We start from the raw sequence: 15,843 nt of genomic DNA, 5'->3' as shown, positions 1-15,843 counted from the left end.
GAATAATACACCTGGCCCTGATAATTTTACTGGTAAGGTCACTTATTTTACACACAAGAAAGAAATTCAATATTACACAAATTATTCCAGAGTATAAAAAGGAGGATATATCCGCCCTCCACTTGGTTTATAAGGCTAGCATAATCTTTTTAACCAAACCAGACAAGATAACACAGTTAATATCACTCCAAATATAATTTTAAAAAGAAAAACTAAATACTAATAAACTGAATCTCAGGTTGTTCTAACAACAAAAAAGAAAAATAACTTTATGACCAAATTGCCTTTATCCAAGAAGGCAAAATTGATTAAAGGTAAAACTAATTTGCCGCTTAACAAATTAAAGGCCAAAAATATCATTATCATCTCCAAGGAAGCATCAGATAAAATACCATATCATTCATTAAAAATCTCTCAGCAAACTAGGATGAAAACAAAACTTACAATGATAAAGTTTTCTTTATCATTTAAAGTTTCTTTGAAGTTTTCTTTAAAAGTGTCTTTAAAGTTTTCTTTACTGTTTAAAGTTTTCTGAAAACCCTATGGCAAGCACAATACTTTATGGGAAAACGTTGAAGCATTCCTTTTTAAATCAGGAACAAGACAAGAAGGTTTGCCTTCATCACTGCTTTTTATCTTGCACTAGAGATCTTAACCAGGATAGTCAGGGGTAGGGAAAAAAGGGATAATTATTGGAAAGACACAACACTGTGCTCTTCTCAGATGGCATGACTATCTGGAAAGCCCAGAAGAATCTATAGTTTGACAAGGATGCATTTTAACAAACAACCGGAAGGTGAAAATTTTAATAAGATACCAAATACACAGGCATCAACAAACATAAAGTAACTGGGAATAAATCTAAAAAATGATACATAAGATATTTACATTAAAAATTATAAAACTATATTGAAAATCACTAAAGACCATAAACATAGATAGAGACCATGGTTAATGGATTGGAACATTCAATACCTCAAGAATATCAATATTACTACAATCAAACCCCCAAAAGATTTTTGAGTGAGTATGTGTATGTCTCTGTGTGTATACATCTGTGCTGTAACATATAATTTTAAGATAATTCAAAACATGTATATGGAAGAGAAAGGTCTAAGGCACTTTTGAAGGTGGGGGGGACTTGCCAGGACAGATTCCAAGAATTTTCATAAAATTATGGTAATGAAAACAGTGGTATTGGTACAGGGCCAGACAAACTGTTCAAAGGAACAGAATAAAGAGCCCAGAATAGACTTACACATCATGGAAACTTACTTTATGACAGGCTGGAAATCACAGATGTAGAGAGACAGGACACACTCTATAATAAATGGTGCTACAACAATTGGTTTTTTTTATAGAAAAAAAAATTCTGTAGTCCTATTCCACATCATATACCAGAATCATCTCAAAATGGATTAAGAAATTAATGTGAATGACAAAACTATAAAACTGCTTGCTAGGAACAATAAAGGAGAATAGCGTCATGATTTCAGATAAGTATGGTTTTCCTAGGACACAAAAAGTACAAATTGTAAATGAAAAAAATTGCTAAATCAATTGCACTCATATTAAGAACTTCTGCTTATCAGAACACACCACGAAGAAAATGAAAAAATAAACCAGAAACTGGGAGAAAACACGTGTAATGCATAGTGACAGAGGATTAGCATCTAAAATATTTAAAGAACTCCTACAAATCAGTCGGATAAGGATAAGAGAAAAATTGGCAAGACTTAAACAGGCTCTTCACAGAAAAGAGAACATGAATGGGCAATAAACATATGAAAAGATGTTCAACCTCATTAGTATTCAGGGAAATGCAAATTAAAACCTATAATGAGATTCCATTCTGTACCCACCAGACTGGCAAAAATTCCCAAGTGTGACAATAGCAAGAGATGGTAAAGATATGGCACAACTGAAATAATATATTTCGCTGGAGAAAAACCATTTCAGATAGCAATTTATAGTGAAAAAATGTGGAGACTCGCCAGGCCAGATACCAAGAATTTTCGTAAAAGTTATGGTATTGAAGACAGTGTGATCCTGGTGCAGGGTCAAACTGATTAATGAAATAGGATAAAAAGCCCAGAAAGAGACCCATACATCTAGGAAACTTAATTTATGTTATTTGGCCTAGTGAAAGATACATATACCCTATGTGTCAGCCATTCCATTCTTAAAGAAATTTGTGCACCGGTGTACCAGGAAACACACACAAGAATGTCCACTGCAGAAATCCTTTCTTTTCACAAGCAAAAGAGAAAAACAAAAATCTAGGAAGAACCCAAATGTCTGTAAACAGTGATATATTGATAAAATGAAGGTAATTTTCTATTTCTTAAACTGGTTGGTGAGTAAAGAAGCATTCATTTATTATCCATTACTAATGTGTATCCTAACCACTTCTTTGTAATCTTTTCTACTGACTCAATAATTAATTTTTACAAATCAAGGAGAATCTGGAAATAGACACAAACTAAGAACATCAGAGTGTTCTTTCTTTAGGTTATTCTTTTTTTAGATTCTTTTTTTTATGTAGACCATTTTAAAAGTCTTTCTTGAATGTTACAATACTGCTTCTGTTTTATGTTTTGTTTTTTTGGCCCCGAGACATGTGGGATCTTAATCCTCCAAACAGGTGTGGAATCCACACCCCCTGCATTGGAAGGTGAAGTCTTAACCACTGGACTGCCAGGGAAGTCCCTTTCTAGGCTATTCTTAACTCCCCTCAGCTTAGCAGCACCAGAACCAGCAGTTTGGTGGGCTGAATTTTGTTTCCATTGTCCTTGTGCTTGGCTGTGTCCAACTCTTTGCGACCCAATGGACTGTAGCCTGCCAGGCTCCCCTGTCCATGGAATTCTCCAGGCAAGAATACTAGAGTGGGTTGCCATTTCCATCTCCAGGAGATCTTCCCAACCCAGGGATCGAACCCCATTCTCCCACATTGCATACAATTCTTTACCATCTGGGCCAAGGAAAGAGGCTGGATTAATTTCTATCAGATGCTGCAGGAGTAATGCTGTGCCAGGACCAATGTGTATGTTAATCTCTCAGCTAAGGGTACAGAGACCATGCAGAATGTGTTCATTTAAACCCCAAATCCATATAAGGACAGGGCCATAGAAGGTTTCAAATTCCCAAGGGAGAGTTTCCCCCCACCAAGAATCCTGGGCAAGACAGACAAACTTCACTGCCATCTTCCTTTGCCAGTGGGTCTATGCTTTTACTCAGGACTAGGCTGCAAAATGCCCTTCAAGTCTGAGCTGTACTCAACATTCAGCTCTGACTTATTACCCCCACAGACTCAAGGCCCCTCTTTTCTCTACTGAGATACTAAAACCAAGTTAGGCCAGTCCTATAGGACGGTATATTAAAGAGGGCTGCAAATTACTTCTCCCCATCCTATGGAGAGGGAGAGTCTAAACTCCCTCTCTTCAAATCTAGGATGGTCTTAGCAACTTGTTTGGCCAATAGAATGCAGCTGAAATATTGTCCTGGGACTTCTGAGACCGGCTGGTGAAAAGTTTCGCAGGGGGCTTCCTTGATGGTCCAGTGGTTAAGAATTCACCTTGCAAGGCAGGGAACACAGGTTTGATCCCTGGTGGGGGAATTAAACCCCAATGAGATGGAGCAGTTAAGCCTGGGTGGCACAACTAAAAAGTCTGCAAGCCACAAGGAAAGATCCCATATGACAGTATCATGTGGGATCATGTGGGATCTTTCATTGTGGCGCAGGGACTCTCTAGATGTGGAACACGAGCTTCAGAGTGCGCAGGCTCATTTGTGGGCTCAGTAGTTGCAACATGCAGGCTTAGTTGCTCCATGGCAAGTGGGATCTTAGTTCCCTGACCAGGGATTGAACCCATAATGTACTACACCAAGACCAGCCAAACTCTTAGCAACTGGACTACTAGGGAAGTCCCTCTTGGACACTCACTTTTGCAGCTCTGAGCTACCATGTAAGAAACTTGACTATTCCAAGGCCTCCATGCTGGAGAAATTACATAAAAAGACCAAGTGGAGAGGTCTTGGAACACATGAAAAGTGAGAGACGGCTAGTCTGCCACTTGTTGCCATTTGCCTCATCCCAGTTGATACCCAGATATCACCAGGCAGAAATGAGTTTTGTGGTTCGTGTCCTGCCCAACTTCCTGAACACAGAGCCAGAGGAGATGATAACAAAACGGCTGCTGTTTGAAGCTAAATCTCAGGTTAGACTGTTGTGCGGCTGCTGCAGGACTGGTTTACAGCCCAGCAAAACACTTCTCTCTGTCCTGTCTCTTGGCAAATTTCTTGCTTACTTAAAAGTTTGGCTATGTTTTTAGGGGATCACTTAGATTTCATCCAAAAGTTTTAGAAAAATGTTTCATTCAGTTTTCTTATGGGAGGAGTTTCAAGCTATATAGTTTTCTATACTGCCAGAGGTAGAAGCCAAATCTTTCACTTAACAGATGAAAAAATTGAGGCTGAGAGGTTAAGCTATGTGTCATGGTCACGAATCAGGGTTCTACAAACCTAGGTTTAAAAAGGGATCTTCTAGCTGCTCTTACCTCCTGGGATGGCCCACAGTGAGTCTGTGGCATGTTTCTCTCTAAATAAATCCACTTCTTACCGATCACTTTGTCTCTCACTGAATTCTTTCCATGATAAGATATCAAGAACGTGAACTTCATTAATTCCTGAGATGAGGTGTAGCCTCAATTAAAAGACTGTGGGTTCAAGTCCCAATTTGAGTTATACAGTTTCACTTTGACATCACTTATTCTGATCACAAATCTTAGGGACAGAAGTTCCTCTGTGGGGCGTGCAGATGGTGGACGGGGCATGACAACACACCAAGAGGACTGAGACATCATAAAAAATTTTTAAAAATATCTTCTAACCCTAAAGGGAATACAAAGTCATCATTCACATTTTTATCTATTTATTTATTTATGACCTTGCAGCATATGGGATCTTAGCTCCCTTACTAGGGATCAAACCCATAACCCCCCACAGTGGAAGCAAGGAGTCTTAACCACTGGACCACCATGAAAGTCCCTGGATATTTTTTAAACACCTACTATGAGCTTAGAACTGCTCTAGACACTCAAAAAACAGCTACAAGATAAAACAAGAAAAAAGTCTCAAAACAAACCACGGAGATCATATCCTCTGGAGAGATAGACCAGAAACAAGTAAGAAAAGAATTAAAAGCATAGTTTCAGGGAGGGACAAGAGCACAGAGGTGCGGGTGGTGGATATCTTGGAGAAGGTGATCAAAAGAGGCCTCTCCTGCATACGTGACATGTAAGCAGAGACCTAATAGAGAGAGGGAAAGGGCCATGCATGATCCAGGGCAGTGTGTTCAGGGCCACAGCCCATCCACTCCAGGGTGTTCAGGGCAGAGGGCACAGCAAGTGCAAAGGCTTCTGGGTGGGACAAGCTTGTTGCCCTCCAGGAATAACGAAGATGATGGAACTGAGTGAGCAATGGGGGAGCAGTACCAGTGAGGTTGGTACAGTGGGCAAGGCTAGGCCTTGCTGAGTCTTGTTGAGAATGGTGAGGAGTCTGAATCTTATTCTCTGTGTGATGGGAGATCTTTAGACAGTTTTTAAACAGAAGGGAAAGCTAAGATCTATTTTATTTTTTGAAATCTTTTCCCCAAATAAAGTATACTCCAATAAAAATTAATTTTAACAAGGAATATATAATTTTTTTAAAAGGAAAAAAAAATTTCCTTTATAATATTTATTTATTGAAGTATAGCTTTTTTTTTTTTTTTTTTTTGGCTGCACAGGGTCTTAGTTGTGGCACACAGCATATTTTAGTTACAGTGGGATCTCTTTAGTTGGAGCATGCAAACTCTTAGTTGTGGCATGAGGGATCTAGCTCCTTGACCAGGGATCAAACCCAGGCCCCTGCTTTAGGAGCATGGAGTCTTAGCCACTGGACCACCAAGGAAGTCTCTATTGAAATATAGTTGATTTACAATAATGTGTTAGTTTCTGGTCTATGGCAAAGTGATTCAGTTATATAAATATATGTGTGTGTGTGTGTTATATGCATGTGTGTGTATTCTTTTTCATATTCTTTCTCATTATGGTTTATTACTGGATACTGAATATAGTTCCTGTGCTATACAGTAGGTTCTTATATATATGTATATATATATAAGTTTTATATTTTGGCCACATTGTGCCATACATGGGATCTTAGTTCCAAAACCAGGGAACAAACCTGTGCCCTCTGCAGTGGAAGCATGGAGTCTTAACCAGTGAACTGGTAGGGAAGTCCCAAGACCTCCTTTTAAAACTATCCAACAGGATAAAGAAAATAGGTCAGAAGGAGAGAGAAAGATTTTTCTACTGTGAAGAGGTAAAGGAGTATGTTAGCACTGTCCCGATAGCAATAAGGAAAAAAATCCCATCTCACCCCAACTATAACAAAAAAGGCCATGCAGAGGTTTGCAAAGCTGGTGAGGATTTATTCATTCAACACATATGGTGATCACTGGGGCTGATTACAGATATTTCGTGAGATTGGAAATCTCCACCCAGTTAAATTCAGGCTTAGTCATATGATCTTTGGCCAATGAAATGTGAGCAGAAATGACACATGTCACTTCTGGTTAGAGGTACTTAAGAACTGGTACATGACTCTTCATTTTCTTTCCCTACTCCAGTGAATCCTGGTGCCTTATGTTGTAATAATAGCACCTGGAGACAAAAAATACTCAGTCACTCTGAGCCTCTGGTGATGACCATGAGCGGAGTGCCTCTGCCAACCCACAGTGAACAGGCAGCATAAAACAAGAAATAAATCTTTGCTGTCTCTAGCCACCGGGATTTAAGGGTTGTTGCTGCAGCATAACCCAGTCCATCCTTACCACTACAATAAATATTTAATTCACACAAGCACTATTTGGGACTTCCCAGAGTGGTTAACACTCTGAGTTCCCAATGCAGGGAATGCAGGTTCGATTCCTGGTCAAGGAACTAAGATCTCACATGCTGCAAGGCACAGCCAAAGAAAACTACAAGCATTATTCAAGGCCTTCATTGTAGGATATGGGATAGATCAAGGAATCAAAAGAGGAGCTGCAGGAACCAGAGCCTGAGAAACCAGAATCAAGACTCTGGTGCCAGCTTCCTGCTTTCTATTCCTGCATCTCATCACTGTTTACTTCTGCTTTGCCATAATTACTCTCTTCGGTCTCTATACATTCTTCATGTGCCAGGTAGCCACCAGCAGTCCCAACTTCACATCTTTCCAGTTCTGGGTCCCCCAGGCAAGTCTATTCTCTCTCAGCTTCAAATAAAGAAACCCTGGGGAAGGGCCTAGGGGTTCCATTTGGGTCACAAACCCACCTTTGGACCAATCTCTGTGCCCAAGGAAATGTGCAGCTAGGCCTGAGTCACTGCCTGTGTCCACAGTGGAGTGGAGTAGAGGGAGGTAGGATGGGGTATGTCACCAAGCAGGAATGGGAAATATGTTTTGAAGCCCAAAGTATCATCCCCATCCATAAAGGAAGTGGAAAGGCTATGAGTGTACAAGTACATGAGAGAAGCCAAGGGAGAACATAACTGAGCTGAGACCGGTGAAAGGCAAAGGAAAACGTGGCATATGTATGATCAGCCGAAGAGGACAGAGGCAGACTGCAGAGCCACTGGCTGACAGCTTCCTAAGCTGGTATCAAGGAGGCACCAGGGCTGTAGTACTGCCGTGTAATTGACAAAGCCTGGTGGAGACAGGATATGAGGAGGGGATGTTAAGTCAGATAAGGCATGGTGCTCTCTGTTTACTAATTTAGGGAACAGTGGGATGGACCTTCTGTGACGGGGAATAGGCTAAGTTTGGAAGAGCAAACACTGAACTAACCTGTAAGCTCCATTACCGTCTTCCCTGCGTGAATCACTTATTGGTCTTCTTCACCAGTGAGCCCAACTCAGGTTTATACCCCATCTCAAGACTGGTCCCAAGCAACCCCCTGTCAATTATAAGAGATGAAACCCACCAGCCATCCTGGTTGAGGTATGCACACTGTGCTTTGAGAGCTATAATACCAGGTTACCTGTCAAGATTCTTTCAGACACCCCGACTGTGTACAAGATACTTGGTTCTTTATATTTACCTTTTCTCTATAAATCAAAGGAAAGGCCCCCAGGGCAACTGAAATGAACCAAAGGGAAAACAATGCACTTCTGTGTGAAGATGGGTGAGATCTGAAAGTTCGGAACAAACCATATGCATGTACCTATCCAACTTCCAATCCATCAGGGTCTTCTCAAGGCCCAGAAGTGAGAGGAAAATATTCTCTTGGCCCAAATGCAAACTCTCTTAACACTTGTTGATTCTTGGAAAAATTTCCACAGACACCAAGAATCCTGGTCACTAGTTGGGCATGTGCATGGCTCTTTGTTGGCAATAAAATTCCAAAGATGCCAGGGACTTCCCTGGTGGTCCAGAGGCTAAAACTCTGTGCTCCCAATGCAGGGGACCCGGGTTCAAACCCTGGTCGGGGAACTAGATCCCACTAGGCTGAAGCTAAGACTTGGCACCGCCAAATAAATAAACAAAAATAAATATTTTTTAAAACTTCCAAAGGCTATTGCACAGTCAAGTTTACCCCACCTCCCACCCTCCTGAAATCCCTTGGACAACACACACTCACACACACACACACATACACAATACAAAATAACAACCTGTCCAGGTGGCTACTTGAGGGCCTGATCCTCCCTTCTCTCATTCTTCCCAGGGCTCACACTCCCTGCAGATAATATATACCCCAAAGAGGACAGCTCGCTTTAAAAGGAAGGGGAGGACTGAGCCATTACTAGCCTGGTGAGAACGTCACTTGTCAGCTACCCTTCAAATTAAGACCCAGCAGGAAGAAGGGCACAAAAGCTACTTCCCAGCAGGCAGGCAGGATTAATAAACAAAAATCAGGGCAACAGAACATCAGTGAATCTAATGATGTTTTTCACTTCCTTGCGGATACTTGTCCTTGTTTATAAACAAACATGGTGCATATGGGCCAGCTAGGGGATCTGGGGAAAAGAATCTCTGTGCCCAGAGGAGCAATGGCTCTTGGAATGTCACCAAGAATGATGTTGGTCAAAAATCTTGTCTCATAGACCGGGAGCTGGAGAAGGGCATGGCAACCCATTCTAGTACTCTTGCCTGGAGGATCCCATTGACAGAGGAGCCTGGTGGACTACAGTCCATGGGGTCGCAAAGAGTCAGACGTGACTTGGCGACTAAACAACAACAACAGACCGGAAGCAGGGCCCTAGCGCGGGTATGAGTTGCCCTTAGGACTCTGCCGGCAGGTCAGATCAGCACTTGGACTAGAACCTGGCATCCTTCCTCTCAATAGTTCAACTGAAACGTTCACCAGGCTCCTACCCTGTACCACACCCAGTGCCAGGAACGAAATCATTAACCCACCTGAACCCTCCATTAACAGGATCACATTTCTGCATTCCACTTTTCAGAGCAGGCCCCAAAGAAAAGCAAGCTTATATTTAAGAGTGTATGATTTTTTTCTTTTTTCCATTTATGTTGCAATAGTTGGGGAATATCTCAAGGACAACCCACATTCCTTCCAGATTCCTCTATGTGTCCATCTCTGACCCAGAGCACACAGATTTCACACTCCAAATCCCAACCCCAGGACTCAGCTAGATCTTCAGCTATCAATCCAAGACTCTGTTTTAAATATCAGACTTTCACTTTCTAAAAACTAACATTTTTTAAAAGATGTGCAATGTGGAAAAGTGGCATTTTTCAGCACGTGTGTGTGTGTTTAGTCACTCAGTCATGTCCGACTCTTTGTGACCCCATGGAATGTAGCCCACCAGGCTCCTCTGTCCATGGGGTTTCTCCAGGCAAGAATACTGGAGTGTATTGCCACATCCTCCTCCAGGGGATCTTCTGAACCCAGGGATCAAACTCAGGTCTCCCGCATTGCAGGTGGATTCTTTACCATCTGAGCCAACAGGGAAGCCCAAGAATACTGGAGTGGGTAACCTAACCCTTCTCCAGGGGATCTTCCTGACTCAGGAATTGATCCAGGGTCTCCTGCATTGCAGGAGGATTCTTTACCAGCTGAGCTACCAGGGAAGCCCATTTTTTGGCATAGCTATTGGTTATTTAAAATTACTGTTGAATTAGGACTCTCTTTTTTCCCCCTGCAGTGAGTTGGAGTTGTGGTCTACTAACCCAGTAAGTGGCTTCCTTGGTGGATCAGTGGTAAAGAATCCGTCTGCCAATGCAGGAGACTAGGGTTCAATCCCTGAGTCAGAAAGATCCCCTAGAGTAGAAAATGGCAACCCACTCCAGTATTCCTGCCTAGAAAATCCCATGGACAGAGGAACCTGGCAGGCTACAGTCCATGGAATCACAAGAGTCAGACACAACTTAGTGACTAAACAACAACAACACAGTTAAGTGGTGGGAAGCTCTGGATCCATTTAGCCAACATCCTGGGTCTCAGACAAAATTCTGTCCAGGGACTTTCTTAGTGGTCCAGTAGCTAAGACTCTGAGCTCCCAATGCAGAGGGCCCAGGTTCGATCCCTAGTCAGGGAAACTAGATCCCACATGCTGAACTAAAGTTTCCACTTGCCCACAACTAAGACCAGGTAATCAAATATACAAATAAATATCAAAAAAATTCTGTCCAGAGATAGTGAGGCGACACCTGCTCCTTCGAATAAATGCTTCAAGACAGTGCATTCTCCCAAGAAGGCACAGAGCATGCTCTGTGTGACCCCAACTCCCTCCAGTGCACATGAATTTACCCTCCACAGTTTGAAATTCTTTCACACCTAGGCCTTGCGTTGTTTGGAAAGAAAACAAAGTATTTTAAAGAAGGCAGGCAGCCCAGGCCTAAGTGAGCTTCCAAGTTTCACGCAGATATCAACCAGGTTTTAACAAAGCCAACTTTGTTGTTGCTGCTATTTAGTTGCTAAGTCATATCTGGTTCTTTGTGACCCCACAGACTGTAGCCCACCAGACTCCTCTGTCCATGGGATTTTCCAGGCAAGAATACTGGAGTAGGTTGTCATTTTCTCCTTCAGGGGATCTTCCCGACCCAGGGGTGGAACATGCATCTCCTGCACTGCAAGAGGATTCTTCCCCACTGAGCCACCAAGGAAGCCCTAAGGGCTACCTTGCTACTGCACTAATATTTCTTCCTTAATTCTCCCTAGCTAAGTGAAGGGAGTTAAGAGGAAGACACCTGGCAAGAGAGAAGAATCTCAAATTGGTTCCCGTTCCAAGAGCTTTGCCCATTGGACACAACTCTGTCCCAATGCCCACTAACCTCCGTCCCCAGAGAATATCCCTGACCAGCTCCCTGGCTCATCCCAGGGCCTCTGACCTCATTCAACACAAGCAACATTTACTGAGGGCACTGAGGTGCCAGGGACTTCACAAAAGAGCCTTGGGAGGGGGCAAGAGGTGGAAGAGGAAGAAAAGCTACCACCACTGCCCTCAAAATGCTCACAGTCCATGGCAACACAGACAGCCACAGACACAGCTGCCTGTCCCCAGACACCATCAGCTTGTCCTGATGCCTCTGGCTGGAAGGAAGATACTCCCTCCCCATTCTCAGAACACAGTGATAGGTCTTTCTTACACAGTCTTTGATGTGACAGAGGCTCACCAAATCATGAAAAAGATTGCTTACAGGAAAAGGGACTTGTGGACAAAATCATAGGACTTCATACTAGAAGTCTCGAAAGCTTGAAAGACATCATTTTAGGTTAAGGGCCAGCAGAGGTGGAAAAGGCACAGGCACAGTGCCTATGTTTTTCTCCAGCTCACCTCCTGCCCTGAGGCAAGGCACACTCCACTAAGAGTTTTACAGAGGGAAGGACTGGTTCGGCGGTTTTTATTAGCAGTAAAACCCTCATAGTTTCCAAATTACATTTGATCTAGAACCTCAATATATAAAAAAAAGAAAAGGGGTCAGGGCTGCAAGCCCAGAGCCAACCCACTAACACTAGGTGGCCACCAGGGCAGCCAGTTTGAAATCTGTAGGAATAACATCTGAAAGCTCCTTCCAGAATTTGTACACCCTCGCTTGGAGGACAGAAGGAGGGGATTCTCGTTGACTGAATGCTTTCTGTGGTGCCTGACAATTTATCAGTCAAGGATCATTGAAATCTCTGCAACAGTAACATAAGTTCAACTAGTGCCTGTGAACTAGTGTCTCCTTGGATCTGAGTTGTGAACTGGGATGTTGGTAAGAGGCAGAATTGGGTTTTGAATCAAGGATTTTCTGGCTCCAAACATGGGGTTTCTACTCTTTACTAAGGGGTGTCTGGAAATGTGGGCTGAATCGATAATCTCCTTGAGTGGTAAAAACAAACATACATGCATATATGCCTAGGAAAACACATCTTGACAAATACACCTCTTAAAATTATCATTAGCTGGGCTTCCCAGGTGGCGCTAGTGGTAAAGAACCTGCCTGCCAATTCAGGAGACAAGAGAGGCAGATTTAATGGGTGGGTAGGGAAGATCCCCTGGAGGAGGGCATGGCAACCCACTCCAGTATTCTTGCCTGGAGAATCTCATGGACAGAGGAGCCTAGTGGGCTACAGTCCTTGGGGCAGAAAAGAGTCATACACAATTGAAGTGACTTAGCATGCACGCACATATGGTAGTCATGTAGATGCCTTATAGTCTATCTGGTCTATATTTTCTAATTTCCCTATAATGAATAGTTATTTTTATACAAAACAGGTATTGCTTATTAAAATGGTTTTAATAATTCACAACTGACACATATTGGGTTTCTGTAGAATTGGGGGCTGGAGGGATAGGTGGTATCTCTGAAGTTTTGGAGTTGACAGTGGGAATAACAACCCCAAATTCTGAAAACTCTCTCTTGGAGTAGAGGGCCCTGGGCTAAGGAGCAGTTCTCATGGTCATTTAACAGCTGGCGAAGGAGAGGGTGGGACGAATTAAGAGAGTAGAATAGACATATATATATATATATTACTATGGCTCAGACGGTAAAGAATCTGCAATGCAGGAGACCTGGGTTCCATCCCTGGGTTGGGAAGATCCCCTGGAGGAAGGCACAACAACCCACTCCTGCATTCTTGTGTGGAGAATCCACACGGACCGAGAAGCCTGGCGGGCTACAGTGCATGGGGTTGCAAAGAGTCAGACGTGACTAAGCGATTAAGCACACATATGTAAAATAGCTAGTGGGAAGCTGCCATATTACATAGGGAGCTCAGGCCAGTACTCTGTGATGACCCAGAGGTGTGGAAGGGAGGGGGCAGGGAGCCTCCAGAGGGAGAGGATGTTTGTACACTTATGGCTGATTCATGTTGTTGCACAGCAGAAACCAACGTAACACTGCAAAGCAATTATCCTTCAATTAAAAATAAATAAATAAACAAAACATTCTCTGAAATGAAACTGTTCACTTCTAGGAAGTGTGGTTATTTTCAAAAACAACAGTAAGTCCTTAAGACCCCACCCAAACCTATGTCTCTCTTCTCCACTCCTCTCAGTGGCCTCATATACAGGCTGAGGGTGCTAATAAAATTAAAGATGGTCACACGGACCCCTTATGACACATGGACCCCAGAAAGCCTAGCTCCTTAGTGTTCCAGCCCCAGCCCAGCAGGACCTTTGGAGAGTGAGCCCTCCAGCCTGGCCAACTCAACTCTCTGGCCCCACCCTGAAGTCCCCCCAGCAGCCACTTGAAAATATGACAATCACAGCACTACTTCAGGAGAGAGAGAGAGAGAAAAAAAAAAAAAACAAAAAACACCCAGAAGGCAAGACGGGCCTTGATCGGGCATGAGGTGGGGCCAGCTGTGCCAGCCACTTCCCTGGGTTATTCATGCCAGCCCCGCCTGCAGAAATCTTCTAAATATTTAACATGCCACCTCTAGGTACAGGACAAACCCCCAGCAGGCGGCAACAGCTGCGGACAGGCCCGCAAGGAATGAACAACTCGGGGGGCTGAAAGGCCCATGCCCTGGCTTTCAGAGGAAAGCTCAGAATGGTGGCCGTGAGACAATGCTGAGTACTGCTTCAGAAAGCGGCCCCTGACCGGCTTCTGTGAAAATCAGGAAAGAAGGATAGGAGATGGGAGGTGTTTCCAAACGTGGAGGGTGATGGTGCAGAATCAACCAGAGTCAGGAGCCCCTCTTTCTCAGACAAAGAAAAAACCAGAATCGCACCACCTGGCCCCCGTTCCCAGACCAATTTCACCCCGGTTCCCCAAGCAGGTGGCAAATCTGACTCAGGAGAGGCTGGTCAACGAAGGGGGGGAACTCGAATAGATGGCTATGTCTACCTCCAAAGGAGGGCAAATCCGCGAGAAAAGGAACTCTTGAAAGGTCTAGTCAGCTCTGGGGCTTGTCAGAGGAGAAAACGCCCCCCACGCCCACCCGCGATGACTTCGCGCAGGCCTCACCCCGGATGACTCTGCGCTCCCCTGCAAGGCCGGGGAGGTGTCATCGTCACCGTCAGGGTGGCCGTCCGTCACTTGGAAATTTCCCGGAGATACCTGTCTGTCTCTCTCTCTCTCCTTCAAACCCCCCGCAAAAGGACCCAGACAAGGGGACGCGAGATTCAGAGGTGTCCTTCTCCGTTCCACTTCCCTTGGCCGCTGTCAATTTGAGAACCCTAAAAAGGAGTCTTTTTCAACCCCCTGGGGAGCCCCGCCTCTGCCTCTCAGCCCTTCTCCGCGACTACCCTTCCAGGCAGCGCCCAGGCTCTGCCGTCAATTTCACCCGACCAAAGCGTAGTGGCGGGGCGATCCCAGGCCAGCGTTTCTCCCCCAAGGAGAGGGACGCGTGTCCCCGCGGCGCGCCCACTCGGGGCCTCTACCAAGCCCATCAAGCGGGGAAACAAAGCGGCCGGGCGCGGCGACACGCGCCCCCCGGCGCAGCCCCGTGCGCCCCAGCCCTCGCAGCCCCACCCGCCGGTCCCCCGCGCCCCGGGCCCGGCCCCGCAGGGCAGCAGCCGCGTCCTGCGCCGCCAGATCGCCCGCGACCTCGGCAGCTACTGTACCTGCTAAATTTAGCGGCCGCCGGGTATTAATAGCCGGAGCCACCGGGGCCGGCGTTCCGCAGGGGCGTCCGCAGCCCCCGGGGCCGGCGGCGGAGGAGGGAAAGGAAGGAAGGAAGGGACGCGGGGAAGGAGGCCACTTACACCACCAGCCTGGAGATGATCCATGCCACCATGGCGGGGGCCGGGCGGGCGCGGCTCGGCGACGCGGGGCGGCTCGGCTGCGGCGCTCCGGGCACGTCCGTCCGCGCACGGCCGCCGCCGCCAGACTGAACGCGCCCGCCGCCCTGCCCGGCGCTCGCGCGTCGGCGCAGCCGCGGCACGTTCCGGCGGCGGCCCCAGCCCCCCGGGGCACCGCGGGCCCGCGGCGATTGGGCGGCGAGCGGCTCCGGCACCCGCGGGACCCGCCCCGCCCCGCTGGCCCCGGGTCCCCCGGCTAAATTCGGGCGGTTCCTCCGCGCGCCCCGGTGCCCCCTCCGTTCACAAGGGGACCCTGCGGTGGCCTAGTGGGCAGGGCAGAGACCCCGGGGCCTCCCCACCCTCGGTGCTCGGGGGAGAAACTGAGGCGTGGACTTTGGGAATCTGTGTCCACCTGTTCTGATTAGAACACAGCCATCCCTCGCCCGGATACCGCGCTGGCCGCGTAAGGGACTTAGCAGTATCCACATCTGACTTCTCCAATTGTCCCCCACAAGGCGTTATCTGCCTAAGAAACAAATCTGGGCCTGTGTCTCCTGAGGTTAAAATTCTGAAGAGTTCCTGCAAAATCTGGTCTCTGCCTACAAACTCACAGCTACCACCATAGCCC

General features: G+C 45.7%; 1 protein-coding gene across 2 annotated transcripts in view; it reads right to left on the bottom strand.

The window, feature by feature from the left end:
* REEP1 (receptor accessory protein 1) overlaps nucleotides 1-15,503 on the bottom strand; it is a 132,278-nt gene extending 116,775 nt beyond the window's left edge. Inside the window, exon 1 of one of the 2 annotated variants that reach the window (XM_020889460.2) lies at nucleotides 15,180-15,503. In XM_020889460.2, coding sequence (XP_020745119.1) covers nucleotides 15,180-15,211 — 32 coding nt within the window. In that variant the 5' untranslated portion in view covers nucleotides 15,212-15,503. The remainder of the gene's footprint in view (nucleotides 1-15,179) is intronic. The other variant, XM_070479468.1, reaches the window with a different exon arrangement.
* Nucleotides 15,504-15,843: the final 340 nt, after the last annotated feature.

The sequence above is a fragment of the Odocoileus virginianus genome, chromosome 2 (genome assembly GCF_023699985.2).
Source record: "Odocoileus virginianus isolate 20LAN1187 ecotype Illinois chromosome 2, Ovbor_1.2, whole genome shotgun sequence".
NCBI classification, from domain to species: Eukaryota; Metazoa; Chordata; class Mammalia; order Artiodactyla; family Cervidae; genus Odocoileus; species Odocoileus virginianus.
This window is presented reverse-complemented; position numbering and strand designations above follow the sequence as displayed.